Here is a 24,280-nt window from a genome sequence, read left to right as displayed (position 1 = left end):
TTGCCACAAAACAGAAGGCAGAGGAGAATGAAGTGGTCGAGGCAGCCAGGGCGAAACAGCCCAGGCATCTGGCTCCAGCTCCTTTCCTGTTCTTATATTTTAATTTATGGTGCATACAATGCCCACATTAATTGAGACAGCCAAGCCTGACAGCCTACCCTGCATTTATATTTTACAGCGCACTAAATGCCACACAAACGCACTGAAATTCCATTGCTTACAGAATGGAATCTGGTTGCAAATTGGTCCCTCTAAATTACAGCTAGTTAAGCATCTTAATCACTATGGTGAGATGCATTGCATTCTGGTCATATTGTGGCAATTATCCATACACCTATAAATCACCATATGCAACTTTTATGCAAATTTGCTTCTCGGTGGGGGCTTGATGTATTTCCTCTGTGGGGTGAAACAGGCACCCTGTTCTTCTCTCAAGGACAGGAAATAGTTGTCAGATGGCTTGAAGTCCAAAGAGAATTGGAGGCAGCTATTCTTCGAGATTTTGCAATATTCTGCTATCTAAGCAACAAGTAATGTTTGTTTCTGGTGAATGGCTCCAAGGTCCTTCAGATAATTTGTATCTGTGAAGTATCTTTCCAAAAAGGCCATGGCATGAAGACATCTCAACCCCTTTCATTTACACCCCAAGTAGCCAAGAGGGTTCAAATTTAGCCTGCTTTCCCATGGCAGTCAGCAGTCTCACCCAAGGCTCAGACTGCCAGACGTCAGAACAGCTGAGCAGCAGCACATCATCGTACTATATGACCTGTAGCACTTCTCATTATTCCACAGCGCACCTTGAAAGCCTAAGGCTAGGCGACTGGTTCAATTGCAAGAAGATAAGCACCTTAAAACGAAAACAAAATATGCTTAACAATGCCCAGTTAACAATGTTGTTAAAAATGGATTGGAAACTGTGGAGGGGCAATACTTTCCTCCCCCTACCATTTCCCCACTGGAAACAGATCCTTGGGAGGGAATGAGCAGCTGAGAGGCATTTGTGGTGGTAAAACAGCTTTGGGGTGAAGGGGTTAACCCCCTCTCCCTGCAGTTGGAATCATGCAGCTGCTGTTTTGGGTTGGGTGGGCAGGCTTTTTAAAAAGCAGGCTTAAGGTAACATGTAGTTTGATCCTAGCACAGGTCTGCTATGGCACTGCAGTAGATGAGTCAGAATTATCAGCAGGGTTATTTAATACCACTCTGTGCCTTTCATTATATGGACAAGCCATTAACAGTATCCACCCCCACCCCGAAACAGAAGGGTCAGTTATAAATTATCTGGTAGTAACAAGCAAAAGTATCTGATAGTAATGCATGGTTGAATTTTCTGCTTACAAAAGGCTCTTTGGGCTTTGTTGTTCATCGCTTTTCAGACTTTTTCCTTGTGATATCTTTCTAGCAATTTCCCTGCTCTTCTTTGAGAAATTCCCACGGCGGCTTTTACGACCCTGCTTGCAACCAGCTTTCCCCCATTGGTGTCCCCCCCCCAATCACTGAGGGGAACTGAGGCAGGGCTTCCCCTCTAAGGTGCTAAGGGACTCTTTCTCTCCATTTGTCGAAAGTCAATGTTCTCGTAGTATTTACAAAAGGCAACAATCTGGAGTCATTCCCGTTTGATTTACTTTTAATTCTTGCTGGCATAGACAAAACCAAGGAGCTCTTTTAATTGAAAGATTCTTGTTTGATTCTTATTTTGCTGAATGAAAAAGAGAGTCAGTGGCAAAGCATACTACCCCAGAGGTAAAAAATTGCCATCTTTCATCAACCGCCTGTGGGCTGGTTCCTACAATACTTGTTTGTACACAGGTTTGAATACCCAGGGACAAAACCCACATGTGACTTGGTCAAATCTGAGGATGAAAGAAGTCTTGGGGGAACAGTCGCAAGTCACCTGAGATAGATGCCCAAAGGCGCAAGTCTGCCCAGATTATTGGCCCTCTGCAGCCAGTTAAACATAGGAATGTAGGAATCTGCCTCACAGAGTCAGACCTGTGTTCCATCTAGCTCAGAATTGCCTACACTGACTGGCAGCACCTCTCCAGGGTTCCAGGCAGGAGCCTCTCCCAGCCCTACCTGGGATTAAACCTAGGACTTTCTCCTTGCAAGCCAGGTGCTCTGCTACTATGGAGCTATGGCGCTTCCCCATAAACAACTGGACCTCAACAAGAAAAGATGCTGCTGGCATAGGACAGCTCCTGCACATGCACTTAAGTGGAGCTGCTCTTGCGCATGGATCCACCCATACACTTCAGTGTGGGGTTGCCCAAAGCAGACCAAATGTAGGGGAAACCTGTGTTTGGAAAGCCCTTGGGTTGAGAAATCAGTGTCCAAGCAGTTGTTACCTACATAAAAAAAGGAACTAAAATGATCCGTAATGCTTTGGAGCCCATCCCTTAAATCTTTCTCCTCTTTGTTCCAGGATAAAATTTGGAAGAAGGCAGCCGGTTAGAAACGCTATTTCTGCCTTGTGATCAGACTGGTTGTGCAGACGTGCTTTTGGACTTTTTTTTTTTTTGGTCAAATCAAAAGGCGGAGTGGAAAGAATACACGGCCGGCTCCAGAGGTGCACTCGACATGCACACCGTGAGTTATGTTTTGTGCAAGTTTGGGGGAGGCACAGGGGGGCCCTTGTGTCTTTTGCACTGGAGACGCGACCCAGTGGCTTTTCTTGCTGAGGCAGCCCCCTAATCTTCACTGTCCTGGTTGCCAACAGCTCCCGACTCCCAGCGCTGGATTAAGGCACTCCTCTGTCGGCGGAGGATTCGAGGGCTTCTCTCCGGCTGTGGGGTTAAATGAGGGGAGAGAGAAAGTGAGGAAAGTGAGCAAGAGTCCACAGAAAGTGAGGAAACATGGAGGCTGAAGGCTGGGGCAGAGAGCTTTCTCTGCTTAGTGATAAAGGACTTGAGGCTCTGGGTGGGTGCGGCTGTTTCTGAACAGAAAAGACTGAAGACCCCATTTCTCTGCAAAGAAACACTTATTGCTTCAGTAGGAAAACTGTTTTGCCCCATGCCCTGTGGGCAGTTCCACGGAGCCCAATTATTACACTCAAGGACTGAGGGAGCAGGGCCCCACACCTAAAACATTTCTTAATTCACCCACCCCATTCTTCTGCTGAAATTTAAAACTTCTTCATGCATTTGGTGGAGGAGTTTGGAATTGATATCCCACTTTATCACTACCCGAAGGAGTCTCAAAGCGGCTAACATTCTCCTTTTCCCTTCCTCCCTCACAACAAACACTCTGTGAGGTGAGTGGGGCTGAGAGACTTCAGAGAAGTGTGACTGGCCCAAGGTCACTCAGCAGCTGCATGTGGAGGAGCGGAGACGCAAACCCGGTTCACCAGATTACGAGTCCACCGCTCTTAACCACTACACCACACTGGCTCTCCCTTTAAAAAAGAAAGAAAAAGCACTCACAAATCACAATTAGCGAGCTAAATTTTAAGATGTAATACGTTGTGGTTTGTGCTAGGTCGAATTCGCAAGCATGCATGCTACACATGCTCCATTTGAAGTAAGTAGGGTTTACTCCCTACGACTTGAGTTTAGGATTGCAGCCTGATTGATGTCTAAAACATTTCAGTGCCTGATGCTGAAAATCATAATGGTATCAGGCATCTCGTTTATTAAAATCGGAGTGAAAGCTGCAATGCTTTCTCATGAGATGAAAGACATGCCGAATCATATAATGAGGTTTTCGCACATTGTTGGTAAATATATTGAATTCAGATATGTTTGCTCTCAAATGAACTGCCCAAGGTAGGGGTTGCTATGGGAAGAGGTAGAGATAAATGCGAACTTGCAATCCATGTCCTGTTCAGTGCCTGCCCTGATGTTACAGCTTCTCAGCCTTTTGGCTAAGTTCAAGTGTATATTAACAGCAGTTGTAGGCAAAAGGTAAAGCACGGACCCACCTCGTTTCTGATGAACCTGATTCCTGCTGACTGTTGGGGTTCTTGCAAAGAACACTGGACTATTTATTTCTTTATTTAAATTTCTATACCGCCTTTCAACTGAGAATCACAGGCCAGTTTGCAATATAAAAACACAAAAACACGTAACAAAGGGCTCATCTACATTTTGGTTTGTCTCGTGCTTTCTAGGCAGGGTTAAAGCAGTTTTCTCCCCCCCCCCCACTTTCCTCTAAGAAACCCACTCTTTAGCCCTAAATCGGAACAAACAGCAATCCGCAGAAAACCCAATTGCTGTTTGTTCTGATTTGCAGTGGGGCAAATGGAGGTGTGGATAGGCCCATAGCAACAAACAAAAACAATACCCGCCCCCCCAGGGAGGCTCTGATCTGCTCCTGCAAGTTACTTCTGATAACTTGGGTTTGCTCAGAATCCCTTAACCTAACCCACATGATTAGTGTGAAGGGCCAGAGCTCAGTGATAGAGTTTCTGCCTTGCACAAATAAGGTTCCTGGTTCTATCCCTGCCTGGGATGCTGAGTGAGATGGACCAATGGCTTGACTCAGTACAAAGCAGCTTCTTCTCTGGTTCTACTATCAAGAGATCCTGAGTCTGCTTTGGGTCTTTGAAACACAAAGAGAACTTTTTGGTGCCAGAGGTGGAAAACTGAAGCTGCACCCACTTTCAGTAAAGGCTTACCCATGCTTCCTCTTGTTCCTCTTTAGTGCTCAATCGGTAAGCGGGTTTTCCACAAATTGCCATTTGTTCCAGTTTAAAGCTAAAGAGCAGACTTTCCCTGGGAAAGGAGCTGAGCAACGGGGAAACCGCTCAGACCTGTGCCTAGAAAGTAAAAAACTACTCGGATCTGTGCTTTTTAGGCACAGGTCAAAGGGAAGCGTGGCTGAGCGCTAACTTTGTAGCAAGGTAAATCTTCTGTTATCCCAGGGACCAGCACCATCAGGCTTCCATTGAGGCCCCAGCACCCTAGGTACCTATTGCAGATACCCCTCCTGGGGACAGGGAGGCTTCTCCTTACAGCTAAGCAAAAGGGATACAGGGCAGGAAAAAGGGGTTAATGTGCAGAGGCAAAACTAGGATCCCTGGCACCCATGGCAAGGAGCTGTATTGGTAAGGTAAAGGTAAAGGTAAAGGGACCCCTGACCATTAGGTCCAGTCGTGACCGACTCTGGGGTTGCAGCACTCATCTCGCTTTATTTGCCAAGGGACAGCTTCTGGGTCATGATGTGGCCAGCATGACTAAGCCGCTTCTGGCAAACCAGAGCAGTGCGCGGAAACACCGTTTACCTTCCCACCGGAGTGGTGCCTATTTATCTACTTGCACTTTGATGTGCTTTCAAACTGCTAGGTTGGAAGGAGCAGGGACCAAACAACGGGAGCTCACTCCTTCATGGGGATTCGAACCGCCAACCTTCTGATCGGCAAGTCCTAGTCTCTGTGGTTTAACCCACCACTCGCGTCCCTGCTGTATTGGTGCCCCTCCCCCCAAAAAATCTGAGAAGCAGGCAAGGTTATCTATACAGGAGAAATGCACCTCCTTTGGGCTGGATGGGGCACCAATGAGCTCTCTTCCTGGAAGCTGCTCCAAGGTCCCCTTTCTCTCCCCTGCTGGAAAGCTTGGCAGATTCTTTCTGCAGGCAAAGCAGGTGGAGTGCTGAGCTGGGGATTGGGGGGGGCACTTCAGGTGTCACAGGAGGAGTTCAGCACCTGAGAGGAGTTGATTTTTATGCCCCCTCCTCTCCTGTGGGTGTGGAAGGGGTCTTGCTGGCAGGCACTGTGCAGAAGGCCCCTCAGGCCCTTTTCAAGATGATGATGATGATGATGATTTATTTATTTATTTATTTATACTCCGCCCATCTGGCTGGGTTTCCCCAGCCACTCTGGGCGGCTTCCAACAAAACACTAAAATACAATAACCTATTAATACAATAACCTATTAGATGGGACCTTCAGCTTTCAGAAACAAAACAGCCTGCCTTTTACCATATCAAGAAGCAGGCGAACGATACAAAGTTTTATTGCCTCCTGTCCTGCCAGCATTTTGCAGCCATGTGAAATGAGGAACGGCAGGCTCAGCCCTGCTATGCTCAGTGGGCTTGCCAACCCCTATTTATCAGCAGCAATGGAAACAAAATTTTAATGCATTACAATGAACCTATTGAAGTGTGTGCTTGTCTTGTGTGTGTTTTATGAAATCGAGAAATGCAAAGGAAAGATAACCAAGACTTGTTTCCACTGGATATTTGTGTGTGCGTGCCATTAAAGCACAACACAAATCGAGGGGACCTGGCCAATGGAGCACAACCGCCCCCCAGCTTTTCTCTGCAAGCCTAGTTGAAACAGGAAGGAGTTGCTCTTTTGCAGTTTCTGGGGGCTCATCCACACTTCCCTTTGCTGCCTCACTTACTGCCAGGAAAACCCATAGATTGGTGCTGAATTGGAACAAATGGCAACTGAGTTTTCTGCAGATTGCTGTTTGTTCCAATTTAGCATTAAAGAGTGGGTTTTCCCAGGGAAAGTGGCAGGGCAGGCTTTCTAGGCATGGGGCAAGCAGAATTGTGGACATGTTAAATAGAGAGAGTCAAGCACTGCTGGGATCCTAGCACACATACACCCCGCCGCCCTGTGCACCGAAATACAGTAATGCTTGAATTGTTCGTGGAATGGTTGGGAATCCTTAATAAAATCCATACCCCTCTTCCATTTTTAACCAAATCATGCCCCCACAACCTTCTGAAAACATGGTGGGGGGAGCTTCTATCGTTTTCCCTCTTTAGAACATCTGCCTGGCCCCATTTCATTGCGCTACCTTTTGATGAACGCCTATCAAACTATTGCTCTGTCAAGTATTGTGCCTTCCACATTCAGAAACTAATTTGAGAGTCTGACCTTTGCAAGCTGACACATACATTTTCTGCTCAGATGTGAGCTCTGATTAGGGCCAAACGAGACAATGGACTTATCCACATTTGCCTTTTCTTAGCTCTTTCCAGACATGGTCCATGCTTTAAAACTCCATGTCTGAGTGCCCTTTTCTTTGCTGTGCAGCTTTCCCCGTGAAAACCTGCTCTTTAAAGCTCAATTGGAGCAAACAGCAATCTGCAAAAAACCCGAACTGATGCTTGCTCCGACTGAGCGCTAAAGAGCAGGTTCTCAAGGAAAAGCTTTGGGGTAAGAAGAAAACACTCGGACACAGAGCTTTGAAGTGTGGACCTGTGCCTGGGGAAAAGGGGCAAATGGTAAGTGCGGATAAGCCCAATGTATCAGCTTGGCATCTGCCAAGGCCCTGGGTTCTTCAAAAGGTTTGTTTCTTCCTCTTCCTCCTCCTCCTCCTCCTCTTCTTCTTCTTCTACTTCTTCTTCTTCTTAATGCATTTTGGGAGCTTTGGAGAGCTTTGTTTGTTTTTTGTCTGCACTGCTTGGTTTTTTTGGAGGGGGTGGGCATGTAAATACTTTGCCTGTTGTTGGGGTTTTTTTTGGGGGGGGGTCCTGAATCTTGCTATTTGTCTTCTGCAAAATGGATGTTTTGTGGGGCATGTAGCCATTTCAGAGGTTTCCAAATGTGCCCCCAGGCCCAAAAAGGTTGGGGACCCTTGCACTTAAGTACATACCTGTGCCTACCAATTCCAGATCATAAGATGGAGGTACAGAGGGTTTAACCCTTTAGCCCTGTGCTGTAATCTTGGTCCTGATCTGGATCCCACTTCTCATGCCCAAATGATGCTGGACAGAGGGAATCTTGATTGCTTCAATGAGAGCTCTTTTCTTAAACAAACTGCGGACACAACAGGGGTGGGGAAGGGATAAAGTCCCCTTTCCTCTCATCACACTAGCATCTGAATCCAGATCAGGCTCCTTTATCCAAATTGGATAAAACAAAGCAAAACCCTGCACTTAAGGGCCCAGACATGTAGGCTTGGGCATAGCCAGGGGGGCAGGAAGGGGCAGTTGCCCTCCCAAAATCAATAAAAATAAATAAAAATACATGTTCTGCCCACCCCCACAAAAGACCTGACCCCCTAACAGAAATCCTGGCTACAACCATGCATGTAGGCATGAGTATAGCCAGGATTTATTGGGGGCAGGGGCAGAACAGAGTTATCTGTGACGCAATTGGTCAGTTAGTTAAGCATTTTTATTTATTTACTTGCTTTAGGGGGGCAGGTGCTCCCCCCTGCCTATGCCCATGCATGTAGACTGTGTGCACATTACCGACTTAAAACACAGCAGGGTCATTCTTCTTCTCAATTCAGACTGAAGCTGGTTTGTGGGTTGGGGGGGAAGACACATCAAAATGCATTATTTCATAACAACAGCAGGATAGATATAGCTTGTAGCTAATGTTGTGTGCACACAGATTCTCAAACAAACAGTAAGAGTGCACTTGATGCAGAATAAACAGAAAAGTGTGTACACAGCCATAGCTAACATATTGTCTAGCTTGGCTCTTAGTTCAGTGGAATTTATTCCCAGTTCCATTTGCTCTGCATTCAGGGCTTGAGAAGCAGCTACACACCATGTAAGTCACAATCCATACCCGCCCTGCGTCTATCCTGTTGTTTCTTAGGAAGCACTGCATTTTGATGCGCTTTCTGCAAAACCAGCTTCAATCCCAATTGAGAAAAAGAACGACCTAGATGCATTTTAAGCCGGTAATGTATTATGCAGCCTGAAGAGTGTGTATAAGATTGCAGTCTGAGTTACAGCAGTCGCTAACCACAAGTTACTAGCGGCAAATAATGAATGAATAGGATTCTAGCCCTTGCTGTTGTGTAAAAATAACGTATATAGTTTTGTCGATGAGCACCTGTTTTCCAGCAAAAGCAAAAAGATTTGAAGGAATCTTGAAGGAATTTGCCGCTGAAATGTTAGCAGCAAGGGAGAGAGAGAGAGAGAGAGAGAGAGAGAGAGAGAGAGAGAGAGAGAGAGAGAGAGAGAGAGAGTGTTTGTCACTCAGAGATAACAGCACATGGTTTGCATACTGAAAGTTCAGCTCCTCCACCCCAGGGCTGACTAAGGCTTTGGTCTAAAACTCTGGAGAGTCCAATATGGATGGCACGCATATTTATGGTATGGTAACATAAAAGTGCATAAAGGATTCCTGAATCACACAATAAGAAAATCAATTTATGAGGTGTGGAACAGATATAAAAACTTATTGGAACGTAAAACTCCTTGGTGGCTCTCTCCAATTGAAGCAATAGAAGTAAAAAAGTTAAATATGAAAGGAGAGTGGGCCACATATAGAGATTTGTCAACAGAGGTGGGAAGTCAGTTAAAATTAAAAACATTTGAAGAAATAAAAGAGTTATTGACGGATTGGTTGCAATACACCAGGTAAATGAGGTGTTTAAGGAAGATAAAAAGAAAAATGGGTTTGATACAGTAAGATCTAGGTTGGAGATAGATTTATTGGATGATAAGAGGAAAATATTATCGAAAATGTACAAATTACTTTTGGAGTGGCAATGAAGATGAAGAGGTTAAAGGGGTGATGATACAATGGGCTAAAGATTTTGGATGTAATATTCAGTTAGAATTGTGAGAAAGGCTGTGAAATGAAGGTATTAATTTTACTGCATGCAGTGCACTTAAAGAAAATGTGATGAAAATGCTGTATAGATTGTATTTAACACCATCAAAACATGCAAAAATGTACGAGACAAGAACTAATAAATACTGGAAATGTAAGGCTAGGGGAGTATCTTCCACCACATGTGGCGGACTTGTAAAGAGGTAATGGCTTTCTGGGAAATGATATATAATGAGTTAAAGAAAATGTTTAAAAACACTTTTGTTAAAAAACCAGAAGCCTTTTTACTGGGTATTGTAGATGAAGAGATACAAAAAAAGAAAAAAGACAAAAGACTGTTCATGTATGGAAAAACAGTGGCAAGAACCCTTTTAGCCCAAAAATGGAAACAACAAGTACCAATGAAGGAAGAGTGGCAGATGAAAATGATGGACTTAGCAGAACTGGCGAAGCTGACAGGAAAAATCTGAAACCAGCGTGATCGAGTGTTCCAAAAGGACTGGAGTAAATTTATACAATATTTGAAAGATCATTGTAAGCAATTAACACTAGTAGGTACTGAAGACTTGTAATGAGAAATTTCTTACCTTTCTATATTTTTTAAATTATGAGGTATTTCGTAATGAATTACCGTATTTTTCCATCTATAAGACGCCCCCATGTATAAGACATCCCCTATTTTTGGGGCCTCATATTTAAGAAAATGGGAGGAGATGGGCCCCGTGTATAAGATGCCTCCTAATTTTTGACATTATTTTTTTGGGATAAAACCTAGTCTTATACACAGAAAAATACGGTATATTAGGACTGGAAAATATATAAAATGCTGTGTAAACAAGCTTAGTTTTGAAAGCCAAGAGGCGGGAGGGAAGGAAGTTGACAGGCTCTAAAGAGCCAAAGAAGTAAAGTGGATAATAATGATGTGATTATATATGTTTAAATGGAAAATTAATAAAAAATATTTTTTTTAAATCTGTCTGCTGGATGGCTGGGTTTCATTCACAGGTCAGAGAGCAAGTGTGAATCCAGACAGGTCAGCAGTTGCGTGGCTGTTGTTATAATAAGGCCATCCATTTGAACATGGATTGCATGTTTGCAATCATGATGTGAACTAATATCAGATCAATATCTGCCCGCTGGTACCTTGAGGCATCCCAGTAGTGATGTATGGAAGTGAGAGCTGGACCATAAAGAAGGCTGATCGCCGAAGAATTGATGCTTTTGAATTATGGTGTTGGAGGAGACTCTTGAGAGTCCCATGGACTGCAAGAAGATCAAACCTATCCATTCTGAAAGAAAGCAGCCCTGAGTGCTCACTGGAAGGACAGATCCTGAAGCTGAGGCTCCAATACTTTGGCCACCTCATGAGAAGAGAAGACTCCCTGGAAAAGGCCCTAATGCTGGGAAAGATGGAGGGCACAAGGAGAAGGGGACGACAGAGGACGAGATGGTTGGACAGTGTTCTCGAAGCTGCAAACATGAGTCTGACCAAACTGCGGGAGGCAGTGGAAGACAGGAGTGCCTGGTGTGCTCTGGTCCATGGGGTCACGAAGAGTCAGACACGACTAAACGACTAAACAACAACACCTTGAGGCATATTTGGTAGTTGCTTTTCATGCTTACGCTTCAAGTGAGATTTAGAGTTGCGCATTGCAGGATATTTTTACTCCAACTCCTTCCTTGTAAGATGGCAGCTCTCTACCACAGGCGTCTTGTTGGCCCACAGAGGCAGCTGGTGCTGCTTTCTGAGGACAGCTACAGGCCGCCAGTCATAGCTGTGTGATAAGGGCACTGCTCCCCTGCGCTTGTTACCTGATGGAGGCCATTCACCTGAGAGGTCTCCGGAGGGCTTGGAGGGGGCCAGGTGACGTCCAGCTTCTTGCAGGAAGGTCTCTCTGAGAAGGAGACAGAGACAAAGGACAGGTCTCAACGGTGACACAGGGCTAATGGTCAGTAATAAGAGTGCCTACGGCCACCTGCATTTCCCAAAGTGCAATTTTCTCAACAGAGACTAACCCACCCCCATCAATGGCCTTAGGGAAGGGTTTTCCTTCAGGCTCTGAAGATGGGGAACTGGAGAGAGAGAACATTCTTTCCACATCCCTGTCAGGAAAGCAGTTTCTCCCAGTTTCCGTTTTATAACCTTTGCGTCCCTCTCGTGACATTTCCTTGTCCCTGGTTACACCTGCTGGTTTCCCTTTCAGTCTTGCCTCTGTTAAAATTCAACCAACCCTGTGTTTGCTACAGCAGCCTAGGAAAACTATTACCACCCACTAGGTACACATTCCGGTTCTGTTGGCTGCCAGGTTCTCATGGTGCAGCTGGGACCCTAATTTGTTTATTTAATCTATCTATATCATTCTGTTTTCCCCAAGGAGCTCAAGGAAGTGTGCATACCACCAAACACCACCCCATTTCTCCTTAACTGGGAGCTCCTCTCTCTGCAACAGCCCCCTGCCCTGGGCAAAGAAAATCTTGGGTGGGGAACCCAGAAGACGCAGGGAGAGAGGGAGCAGCAGTTCTGCTGTGCAAACAGAAGTCATTGCACAAATAGAATGACACAGTAGGATACAGTGACTGGCCTAGGGTCACCCCAGCTGAGTGGGGATTTGAACTGACTCATAGTTCAATTGTGGGACGCGAGTGACACTGTGGGTTACACCACAGAGCCTAGGGCTTGCCGATCAGAAGGTCAGCAGTTCGAATCCCCACAACGAGGTGAGCTCCCGTTGCTCCCTCCCTGCTCCTGTCAACCTAGCAGTTCGAAAGCATGCCAGTGCAAGTAGATAAATAGGTACCGCTCCGGCGGGAAGGTAAACGGTGTTTCCGTGCGCTGCTCTGGTTTGCCAGAAGCGGTTTAGTCATGCTGGCCACATGACCTGGAAGCTGTATGCTGGCTCCCTCAGCCAGTAAAGCGAGATGAGCGCCACAACCCCAGAGTCGGCCACGACTGGACCTAATGGTCAGGGGTCCCTTTACCTTTACATAGTCCAATGCTCTGATCATTAAGCTAAAAAGGTAAAAGGTAAAGGACTCCTGGATGGTTAAGTCCAGTCAAAGGCAGCTATGGGGTTGCGGTGCTCATCTCACTTTCAGGCCGAGAGAGCCGGCGTTTGTCCACAGACAGCTTTCCAGGTCATGTGGCCAGCAGGACTAAACTGCTTCTGGCGCAACGGGACACTGTGACGGAAACCAGACCACATGGAAATGCCGTTTACCTTCCCGCTGCAGCAGTACCTATTTATCTACTTGCACTGGTGTGCTTTTGAACTGCTAGGTAGGCAGGAGCTGGGACAGAGCAATGGGAGTTCACCCCATTGTGTGGATTCGAACTGCCAACCTTCTGATCAGCAAGCCCAAGAGGCTCAGTGGTTCAGACCACAGCGCCACCCACATCCCTCATTACAACACATTGGCTCAGGTGCTAAGCTTACAAGGAGGCAAGGAAATGGCTGTGTGTAATAACTTCTGTAGCTGTAGCTGCAGCTCACCCCACAAACCCTTAGCCAAGGGCCCGACTCATTTTGGGCCTTGGTGCAGAGGCTCTAGATAGTGTACCCTCCATGGCAATAAACGTCTCACAGTAAATAATAATAATAATAATAATAATAATAATAATAATAATAATAATAATATATTTATAGCCCACACATCTGGCTGGGTTTCCCCAGCCACTCTGGGTGGCTCCCAACAAAGCATTAAACAGAATGAAATTTCAAACATTAAAAACTTCCCTAAACAGGGCTGCCTTCAGATGTCTTCTAATGAAGTACATGGCAATGTTTTGTCCTTGAACGGTGCCACCAAAATTCAGGCTACCTTACCAGAAGAACTTGCCCTTCCAGGAAGGTTATTATATTCAAACACTGGGTGGCCTGGGGATGCAGATATGGAGAAGAATGGCACTGGAACATTTTCTCTGCCAGCCCTTTCCCACTCCATTGCCCCGCATATGTTTTGGACTACAACTCCCTTATGGCTGGGGCTGATGAGAGTCTGGATCCAAAAGCATCTGTGTGCAAAGACAAGTGGGAAATATGGTCCAAAATCCAGACACAGAGTTCTGTGACACCTACATCCCTGTCTGTGATGACAACAGAGCACACGCTCAGTCTCTTTTTCTCTTCATTCAAGAACAGGTTGTGTCAGGCCTTAAGCAGCCTGAGTAGCAATCGGAGATGAGAAACTGGACGTCCTAGGAGCCTGAAAGATTCATACACTGCTCTCTGTGTATTTTTGTGCACTTGTAATCTGAGGCCCTTCTGTATGTCTCCCCCACCCCAGAGGTTTGCAGGGTGTCAACGAACCTTTTCTGAGGTGGTTCCCCAATTGTGGCATGCTCTCCCCAGAGAGGCTCGCCTGGCACCATCATTACATGTTTTTAGATGCCAGGCAAAAGCATTCCTCTTTACTCAGGCCTAAGGCTATTAAATTCCTGCCAACCTAGCAATTCGAAAGCACGAAGTGCAAGTAGATAAATAGGTACCGCTCCGGCGGGAAGGTAAACGCCGTTTCCATGCGCTACTTTGGTTTGCCAGAAGCGGCTTCATCATGCTGGCCACATGACCCAGAAGCTGTACGCCGGCTCCCTCTTCCAGTAAAGCAAGATAAGCGCCGCAACCCCAGAGTCGGCCACGTCTGGACCTAATGGTCAGGGGTCCCTTTACCTTTACCTTTAAGGCTATTAAATAATCTATGGCCTGTTAAAATGTGGAGGAGAGGACTGGTCTTACTATTATTTTACTATTAGGCTGTCTGTCAGTCTGCTTTTTACTATATTTTTCTTACGTTTTTGTCACTGATGTTTTGCAATGCATTTCTAATCTTGTACATCACCCTGAGAACTTTGGATAAAGAGTGGTATATAAACTGAATAAGTAAAAGTAAAAGTTAAAAAAGGGGAATTTTTTACTATCTGATTTGCATACAAATTCAAGGTTACCCAGTGATAGGGATTTGATTGGAAAGTTCCAGCGCTTCAGTTTGTAAATCACGCCAGAGGTCAGGGTTGTAAGTGCGCCCAGATTCAATGGAAATGCTAAATGTTGTGTTAGATGCCACATTCCTTTGATTGTTGGGTCCTGCTGCTATGGAGCTAGGATGTGAGTCAGAAGGACTGTGCAGGTGTGATCTGAAAGGGTGGCGGTTTTCATGATCCCTTTGCATCTTAATGATTTTGCAAGCAAGAATGATGGACTAAGGCAATTTTTGCCTGAGGTGGAGCTGCTGCAAGGTCTATGATGTGGTGGAGGACGGGGAGGGGGGTCAAGTTATTTTGGCACCTGAGGCAGAAAACACCACAAGTGCCTCTCCTCCTCCCTAGCAGTAAAAGTACAAGAACATTAAATAACAATTTCCTGCCTTCTCTTGATACTCAGTTTTAGTTGCCTGAGTCCGCTGCTTCACTCTGCCTAATGTTGGAGCTGGTCCTTGGAAGTGATATTTATTCCCTACAGCAGAGCTTTTCAAACTTTTCATGTTGGCAACACACTTTTAAGACATGCATCATTTTGCGACACAGTAATTCAGTTTTACTAGCAAACCAGAGCTTAAAATAACCCCTTTCCAGCCCCGGGAGGAGCGTGGGGGCGTGTTCACACGACACACCTGCACACCGCAGCCGACACACTAACATGTCGCAATGCTGTTTGGAAAGCTCTGTCCTACAAAACAGGACTTTCGCGGGAGTTCTGTGGCAAGGCATGTTACTAGAAAACCAAGAACATCAGCTTTCAAAAGCAAATAGCAAGTTTCTAGACCATATGCTTCCCTCCAGAAATATTACTGTTCCAAGCAACAGCTTCTGTTGTTTACGCAAGCATTTGTATGCATTCAGCCTTCTTAGCTCACCTTTTGGCACCAGACAGGAAAAAGAAAACCCACCTTGCTCGTGAAAACTGATGCCACACAATAAAGGAGCCAGTCTTTTAAGATCCCACAGCATTCTTTGCCTTTCTACAGAGCTACTCCTAAAATCACCAGTCGTAAGAAGAGCTCTGGTGGACTTCACCAAAGGTCCACCTAATCGAACCACCTGGTTCTGACAGAGGCCAGCAAGGTGCTTTTCTGAAGCCCACAAGCAGGGCATGAAAAGGTAATGATCCTGCTGCTTGTGGTCAGAATATTGAGCCTGCGAGGCCAAGCTTTGCATCCCCACTAAGCCATGCAGCTCACCTGGCGTCCTTGGGCCAGTCGCAGTCTCTCAGCCTCACCTGCTTGTAAGGATAACATAGAATGGGGAGAACTCTGCCTCAGGCTCCTTGGCGGAACAGTTGGGTGCATATGCAGTAAATATGTAACTGAATACAAGAGGACTCCCTTGGTCCCTTTTATGTACTTATTATTACCATTATATATTTATTTATTCATACGCTGCTTTTCCCCCTGACAGGGACTCAGGATAGCCAAGTAGGAATTCTACATTCAGATTTGAATGCAATGCCAAATCTGAATCTAAGAATCCCACTTAGCTATCACAAGTACTGTGGTACCTTGGGTTACATATGCTTCAGGTTACATACGCTTCAGGTTACAGACGCCGCTAACCCAGAAATATTACCTCGGGTTTAGAACTTTGCTTCAGGATGAGAACAGAAAACGTGCTCTGGTGGTACGGCGGCAGCAGGAAGCCCCTTTAGCTAAAGTGGTGCTTCAGGTTAAGAACAGTTTCAGGTTAAGAACGAACCTCCGGAATGAATTAAGTACTTAACCCAAGGTACCACTATACGTAAAAGTAACCAAGAGGCTTCCTCTAGCCCAGTGTTCTGTTTCCAACAATAGCCAGTAAGATGCCTCTGGGAAGTCCAGCAAGCAGGTCATTACAGCAACAGCCCTTTCCTGTGGCCTGAAATCTAACCTTGCAACTGGCGTTCTGCAGTGCGCTGCCTCTGAAACTGGAGGCTCCACTGAGCTTTCCTCCGTGTGTTTGCCTGTTTCATTCTAAGGCCAACTAATCCAACGGCTACGAATACATCTTATGGGAAACCAAGCCCATGCGTTAATTACGTGTTGTGCGAAGAAGTGCTTTCTTCTCCCAGTCCTGAACCAACGGCCCTCCAGTCCCTCCATTCTCCCTCCTCCCCACACTTGCTCATTGCATCTTGCCCCTTACCTGGCTGGCTGGGGGTCTCCTCATCCTGAGCTGAGGCCTCTGCAGCCTGGCAGGGCAACGCTGAGCCGTACAGGTTGTGCCTCTGCCTCTGCAGCTCCCGCTCTCGTTCCTGAGCTTCTTGGACCTCCTGCTCCAGCAGAGACTGGGGGCTTTTGGCACGCAAGCAGAAGAAGGGGTTGGCCGAGGCAGGGGTTCTCTCGGCCAGCGGCCGTTGGGCTCGCAGCAGAGCACCAGAGTCCACGATGACCATGTTGGCGGTGCTGTTGGCCTCCGCAAAGGAGAGACCCCTCGCCCCTCTGGGGCTGCTGCACAGCATCTTCCTGGGGGCCGGAGGTTCTGTGCTGGGGTGCTGTTCAAAAATCATCATCTTCTCCTGCATCTCTTGCGGGGTGCCACGGTCGTAGGCCCCCCTGACCTTCCCCAGCTGGACCAGGTCCTCTTCACGTTGACATTCCCTCTGGATCTCCCTCTGCATTTGAACCCCGGCCCACTGGCGCTCCTTCTCCTTGGGCAGCATGGGGGGCCCCACGTTCTGGTTCAGGATAGGCCTGATGCGCACCTCCACATACTCCTGAGTGCCCCAGGGGCTGGCCAGGCCCCTTTGCCGCCGCAGGTGCTCTTCCCGTTCCTGGTGGAGACGGATCTCTCGCTCGATCGGGGTCTCGGTGGCAGGGTGCAGGGCCTCCGTATGCTCCGTGGCGTTTCCCGTCCAGTCCATGCCGCCAGTCCCAGAGGGCCTGCTGGGTGTGGATGTGGCACAGACCGGGTCTGCAGGGCTCACCAGGTCTTCTGCGCTGGCAGGGTCCCTGGCACCAAGTAGCGACTGGTCTCCAGGTTTCGGACTGGAAGTGTCGTGCTCCGAAACAGCAACTGGGCATGTGGTGCTGGCCAAATCTTGAGAGCCCGCTCTGTCCCTGGCCCCAAGTGGATCTTCAGCGCTAGCTAGCACCATGGTCCCAGCTTGGTCTTGGGGACCAGCTGGATCCCTTGTGCCAGTCGGGCTTTCCAAGCCAGGTGATTCTCCGGCTGGATCTTTGGCACCGGCTAGGTCCTTTGCACTCTCCGGAACGCAGGTGGCTTCCCCAGTCCCAGCGCTGCTGGACGCCTCCTCTCCCTTCTCAGTTTCCAGCGCAGCCTTGGCTCCAGCCTCACCCTGGGCTTGGCTGTCGTTGCCGGCTCCGCTCGATTCCTCAGCAGCCAGTCCTTCCCTCTCTTGCCTGCCACAGTCAGGAGCCAGGCCCCAGTGGGCAGGTCCAGAGGAGTCACCGGTTGCCACAGGAGACTGCCTTGGCACTGCCTGCAGGGGAGTGTCGCCATCTGTGCCTGCTGCCCTCTGCTGGCAATAGGTGCCAACATCTGGCTGAGAGTCTATCAATGCCAGTGAAAGTCTGCCTGGGGTGTGTTCAGCATCTTGGGCATCTTGCTTCTCTGTTGTTTGGGAGTGATCCACCGAGCCCTCCCCAAATAACTGCCCATTCAGGTTACCCAGGTATTCCTCTGCAGCTTGGGACTGATCACCCAGCTCCCTGGGCGTGCTTTCCTCCTTGCCAGCCTCTACCGTTTCCAAGCAGACTGGTTTTACCTCTTGATCAACGCTGGCAGTGTCAAACGTCTCCTGATGCTCAGCACAGGGAGCAGAGCTGGGATGGTGGCTGGGAAAGACCAAACAATCTCCCTCCCATGACTGCTTTGGGGAATTGGTTCCCGGAAGCGAGATGCTGGGTGGCTCGGAGGATGGAGCGGTGGCATGTTCAGGTTCCTCTAGAGATTCTGAAGCAGGATCCTGGCTGTGGCTACCCACAATGCCACTCTCCTCCCATACGTCCAGTTGATTTGAGGTGCTGGTGGAGTTCTGTTGCTCCGTAGAAACACCTGAGGTCTCCACACAATGATGATGAAGAAGAGTTCCTTTTCCTTCTTGGCCATGCTCCAACTGTTTCAAGGAGTCAGTAGGCCCAGCTCCGTTCTTCTCATGGCAGTGATTCAGACCGGCCTCCTCCTCTTGCGCCAGCTGTTCCAAGGTCCCAGTAGGACACTGGGCATCCGGCATCTTGTCACAACACACAGATTGGCTGCCATGTCCCCCTTGGGCCAACAGGCTTTCAGCATCCTCAGAATTCTGTTGCTCCGGGGAGAGACTTGGCGTCTTGTCCTGGTGAGCGGAATAGCCGTCATCCTGCCCTTGGTCTGCTGACGTGGAGACCTCTGCCATTTCAGTCCCCGCTGGAGGCGTGACTGGAGATGGGGGGCCCCTCTCAAAATGGTTGCCCTCCTGTCCTGAGGTGGACGGTTCCTGCAGCACATTGTCTTTGGCAAGGGAACCAGTGGCAACATCGAGCGAGGCGACCAAGGAGTCGTCGGGTGGGGTGGCTATGGGGACATTTTCAGCCATAGTCCCACTTTCCACCATGTCCCCGAATACATCCACACCGGAGTTCTCCTGGTCTCTGTGGCACAACCCAGCAGCTGGGGGAGGCAGTGGCAGAGTTTCGGTGCTCATCCAGGCCAGGGTGTGGCTCTTTTTTTGGGAAAAAATAAAACAGAACAGAAACCTTGAACAAAAGCATACATCTCTTTTGTGCCGGTTCCAACTACACCCATGGCCTGATCTCAAGAAACATTGAGGTGATGGCTCCCTCTCCTGGCAATGGGATCAAAGGTGCCAAAGGGCGCTGGAGTTGGGTTTCTCTGCAGCTACCTTTCCTCCTCCTCCTCCTCCTCCTCCTTACCTGCTAACCCATGGGTAGGCAACCTAAGGCCCGGGGGCCGGATCCGGCCCAATCACCTTCTAAATCCGGTCCACAGATGGTCCAGGAATCAGCGTGTTTTTACATGAGTAGAATGTGTCCATTTATTTAAAATGCATCTCTGGGTTATTTGTGGGGCCTGCCTGGTGTTTTTACATGAGTAGAATGTGTGCTTTTATTTAAAATGCATTATTTGTGGGGCATAGGAATTTGTTCATTTCCCCCGCAAAAATATAGTCTGGCCCCCCACAAGGTCTGAGGGACATTGGACCAGCCCCCTGCTGAAAAAGTTTGCTGGCCCCTGTGCTAACCCCTGAGCCAGTATAGAAGGGGACTAGGGGGGCCTGATGGGGGCAAACTGGGTGGGCAGGAGTGCATGGCCAAATATTTTCTGCACTCTTCTATGCCCTTCCCTGGCTCCTTCCCTCTCACACGGGGCTCATCCACACTTCCTTTCATGCCGTGTTTTTAGGCCCAAGTCGAGGATTTCCAAATCCATGTCAGAGTGGGAAAATCCACGTTTGACCACTGAACTGGAGCAGATGGCAGTCAGGTTTCCCAAAGATTGCCGTTTGCTCCGATTCAGAGGTAAAATGCAAAGGTTTCCCAGTGAAAATGCCAGGATGAAAGAAACCTGCTCAGACACAGACCTGAAAATCCTGGCTGGAGGGAAAAAAAACCCTCCTGATTTTTATATAGGTGATCTGAAACGCAGTCCAGGGGCCAACCAAGCACCTATTCGTTCCCTAGGTAGTGCTTCTGGTAGCAGGGAATTTGATTCTTTCTCCACCAACGGGTGGCAGGAATAACTACCGTATTTTTTGCTCTATAAGACGCACCAGACCACAAGACGCACCTAGTTTTTGGAGGGGGAAAACAAGAAAAAAAATATTCTGAATCTCAGAAGCCAGAACAGCAAGAGGGGTCACTGCACAGAGAAAGCAGCAATCCCTCTTGCTGTTCTGGCTTCTGGGATAGCTGCGCAGCCTGCAATCGCTCCATAAGACGCACACACATTTCCCCTTACTTTTTAGGAGGGAAAAAGTGAGTCTTATAGAGCAAAAAATACGGTACCTTTTCCAATAGACAAAAATTGGGAGCCCTGTACAGCCATGAAGCATATTAACATGCAGCTTCCAGAGACCTTCCCAAACCCTTCCCCTGCTGTTCTGGGATGGATATTATATGAGCAAGCAGGATCACACCCTGAAATGCTTTGTACAACCATCTGCCTTGGAGGGGGGGGGGAGTGCATTCATGAAAAGCAAAGCAGGAGCTATATTCCAGGAAGATGAAAGGGGAAGGGATTTATTTATCCCACCCCTGTGAAGGAAAAAAAATATTTCAGTCCAATAATGACCAGGGCTCAATCTTGGGACATTGCAGCCCTTGCTACTCCAGAGTCCGACCGTATGAGCCCCTAATCCAGGGGTCAGCAAACCTCTTCAGCAGGGGGCCGGTTCACTGTCCCTCAGACCTTGTGGGGGGCCGGACTATATTTAGGGGAAAAACATGAGCAAATTCCTATGCCCCACAAATAACCCAGAGATGCATTTTAAATAAAAGGACACATGTAAAAACACGCTGATTCCTGGACTGTCTGTGGGCTGGATTTAGAAGGCGATTGGGCCGCATCCGGCCCCTGGGCCTTAGTTTGCCTACCCATGCCCTAATCAGTCCCCACCCCATCTCTTTCCACTCTCTTCTCATGACCCAGTGGATTAACTAATTGTTTACTGCCTGCCTAAGGATTGCTCTATCCATTATCCTCTTCCAACCTGCAGAGTGATGCCCGCACCCTGTATCTCAGAGGCATGGGGCTTCTCTTACCTGCCACTGACACACGCTCTCCGGATTCTGCCTGGCCGGAGTCCTGGACCCCTGGTAGTCTGTCCCAGCAGGAGGTGCTTTCCCTGGGCTTTATGCTCAGCCACTGAGCCAATTACACGCCCCAAGCTAATCTGCGGGGAGGACACAGCCCTGCCGCACAATTGCAAAAAGAGTTGCCAAGAAAATGCACAGCCCTGGGGCCACTCCTCCCCGAAATATGCACAACAAAGCACAGGCAGTTGTGCAATGGCATTGAATATTAACCACATGCAAGGGACATTCTTGGGAACAGAGAGATTCATGCAGGAATCTCAGCCTATTGGTGGCTATTAGCAAGGAAAGCTGAACAAACCTTCACGGACTGTGGCAGGATATATTTTTTTCTTTCCAGATGCTGTATTGACAGGGAAGGTTCATGCCCTTGTTTTGGGGCTTTCGGAAGGCATCCATACGGCTCCTGTTGGCACCTGCATGCCTAGCCAGGACCTTGACCCGATCCACCAAAGCAGCCCCTGTTTTTCTGTTCTTCCCTGCAATGGAGTTCCTGCCCAACTCTCAATAATAATAATAATAATTATACCCCGCCCTCCCCAGCCAAGGCCGGGCTCAGGGCGGCTAACAACCAATAATAAAAACAAGTTGAATGAATACAACTTAAAAACAAGATTAAAATACAACATTAAAACATTAAAATGCAGCCTCATCACAGGAGGAGAAAGGAGAAAAGAAAGAGGGGGAGGGAATCAAATTGACTCCAAGTCAAAGGCCAGGCGGAACAACTCTGTCTTACAGGCCCTGCGGAAAGAAATCAGATCCTGCAGGGCCCTGGTCTCAGGAGACAGAGCGTTCCACCAAGCCGGGGTCAGTTTTGAAAAGGCCCTGGCTCTGGTTGAAGCTAATCTGACTTCCTTAGGGCCCAGGACCTCTAGGGTGTTGCTATTTATGGACCTTAAGGTCCTCCGTCGGGCATACCGAGAGAGGCGGTCCCATAGGTACGAGGGTCCTAGGCCGTGAAGGGCTTTAAAGGTCAAAAGCAGCACCTTAAATCTGACCCTGTACTCCACCGGGAGCCAGTGCAGATGGAAAAGCACTGGGTGAATATGCTCCCATGGCAGAGACCCCGTGAGGAGCCTCGCTGCAGCATTCTGCACCTGCTGGAGTTTCTGGGACAGCTTCAAGGGCAGCCCCGCATAGAGCGAATTACAGTAGTCAAGCCTGGAGGTGACCGTCGCATGGATCACTGTGGCCATGTCGGGGTGGGAAAGGTAAGGGACCAACTGCATTCTGCATGAGTTGTGGAGCTGGGGAGAATCAAGCTTTCTTCACCATCAGAATTTCTGACCCCCTTCCTGTAGAGACTCCAGGGAAGTGGGGGGACATGGGAACTCCCTTGGGCAGGTCTTCCTTTCACCAGGCTAGTAACACCCCCTGCCTCTGATATACACTAACATTCTTGCCCCATATATTCATGGCAGAGACAGAATTCCTGCTCCCTGCTCAGAACATTCCTTGCAATATTTTTTGGTGGAAAAGCATCATACAAATAAATCAGGATCAGGAACGGTAGGCCTTTTAACACTTGTAAACCGCATTTATCAACAAGCAGTCACAGAACTTGGTGGGCCTATTAAGGGTTTCTGGTTGTCCACTGTGTGAAAACAATGCTGGACTAAGGTAAGGTAAAAAAGGTAAAGGACCCCTGGATGGTCAAGTCCAGTCAAAGGCGACTATGGGGTTGTGGTGCTCATCTCGCTTTCAGGCTGAGGGAGCCAGCGTTTGTCCACAGACAGCTTTCCAGGTCATGTGACCAGCATGACTAAAACATTTCTGGCACAACAGAACATCATGACAGAAGCCAGAGTGCACAGAAACGCCATTTACCTTCCTGCTGCAGTGTAACCTATTTATCTACTTGCACTAGTGTGCTTTCGAACTGCTAGGTCGGCAAAAGCTGGGATAGAGCAACGGGAGCTCACCCCATCGCTGGGATTCAAACCGCCGACCTTCTGATTGACGAGTCCAAGAGCCTCAGTGGCTTGGACCACAGCACCACCCACGTCTAGTGCTGGACTAGAAAGGCGACGATCTGATCTGGCTGGGCTCTTCTCATCAACAGCAGTTCACATTTCAGCTTCTGTGAGAAAGCACAAATACCAATGTGGTATACGAGCATTCCTCCCACACACACACACTTACGCAGGGATTTCGTTCTGGGCCCCTACGTGTGTAAGTGAAATCGTGTAAATTGGGGAGCACCCTCTAAAAAGCCTCTAAATGCCTTCCTGTTTGGGCTGAACTACCCATTAGATGCCAATGCATGCCTAGCTGTTGTTTGTGGATGGAACAGGTGAGGTTTGTCCCTCCTAATAGTTATTTTCTTCCCAGTTCCTGGTCCAAGAGTCCCCTTTGTGTTGATTCCAACTTCAGGCAGGTGTCAAGCAGGTGAACATGAGGCTTATTGCCTTACACTGTTAGCCCAGAAATGGAAGCAAGAAGAAATTCCAATGAAAGAAGAATGGCAGATGAAATTAATGGACTATGCAGAATTGGACAAAATGACAGGAAAGATTCGAAACCTGTGGGACCAGAGATTTACAGAAGATTGGAAGAAGAATATGAATTATTTGAAGAGCAACTGTAATCAACAAATTATGATAGTAGGACTACAAGAAGTTTTGTAAGGAGAAATATACGAAGTGTTACAAAGTAGAAAAAGAGATATTGAGTTATGAGTTTGAAATGTAATTGGGAAAATAAGAAATGCATACTAAGAGATTAGACTGGAAAATTTTCAGACAGGACTGATAGAAGTCAAAAAAATTGAATAAGATGTAAAAGTATGTTTAATTACTGTTGAAAATGATATGTTAAAAAACTAATAAAATTTTATATACAGTATATAAAAAAGAGGCTTATTGCCTTACACAGAGGGAGAGGGGCCTCTCCCAACTTGCATTGCCTGCTACGCTTTCATCAGCAGGAGTTTCCCAGTGTGAGACCTGACCCTTCAACAGTTCCTTTGCTGCCACTCGATAAAATGCAAATCGAGAGAACAAATAGTGTCTGTGCTCCTGGCTTAAGGAAGTTGCAGCATGGAATTTTAGGCAAGGCTCAAAGAAAAATTGAATTTGG

At 47.7% G+C, this 24,280-nt stretch overlaps 1 protein-coding gene across 1 annotated transcript; it reads right to left on the bottom strand.

Annotated features, from left to right (window-relative positions):
• Positions 1 to 1,606: 1,606 nt before the first annotated feature.
• MISP3 (MISP family member 3) lies at positions 1,607 to 23,252 on the bottom strand. Its single transcript, XM_081894070.1, has 4 exons — positions 23,125 to 23,252; positions 16,572 to 19,089; positions 11,273 to 11,355; positions 1,607 to 2,780 (listed from the first exon to the last, which is right to left on the bottom strand). The coding sequence occupies exons 2-4, from the start codon at positions 19,069 to 19,071 to the stop codon at positions 2,685 to 2,687; spliced, it is 2,679 nt and encodes an 892-aa protein (XP_081750196.1). The 5' UTR covers positions 19,072 to 19,089; positions 23,125 to 23,252; the 3' UTR covers positions 1,607 to 2,684.
• Between the last annotated feature and the right edge of the window lie 1,028 nt (positions 23,253 to 24,280).

Source organism: Podarcis melisellensis, assembly GCF_964234715.1.
Source record: "Podarcis melisellensis genome assembly, chromosome: 17".
NCBI classification, from domain to species: domain Eukaryota; kingdom Metazoa; phylum Chordata; class Lepidosauria; order Squamata; family Lacertidae; genus Podarcis; species Podarcis melisellensis.
This window is presented reverse-complemented; position numbering and strand designations above follow the sequence as displayed.

Excerpts from the sequence above, each read along its gene's own strand:
- MISP3 (XM_081894070.1), bottom strand. The coding sequence starts at position 19,071 with ATGAGCACCGAAACTCTGCCACTGCCTCCCCCAGCTGCTGGGTTGTGC. Across the intron at positions 11,356-16,571 it reads GGAGACCCCCAGCCAGCCAG|AGAGACCTTCCTGCAAGAAG; the intron begins GTAAGGGGCAAG and ends TCTCCTTCTCAG. Across the intron at positions 2,781-11,272 it reads AGGTGAATGGCCTCCATCAG|CCGGAGAGAAGCCCTCGAAT; the intron begins GTAACAAGCGCA and ends TTAACCCCACAG.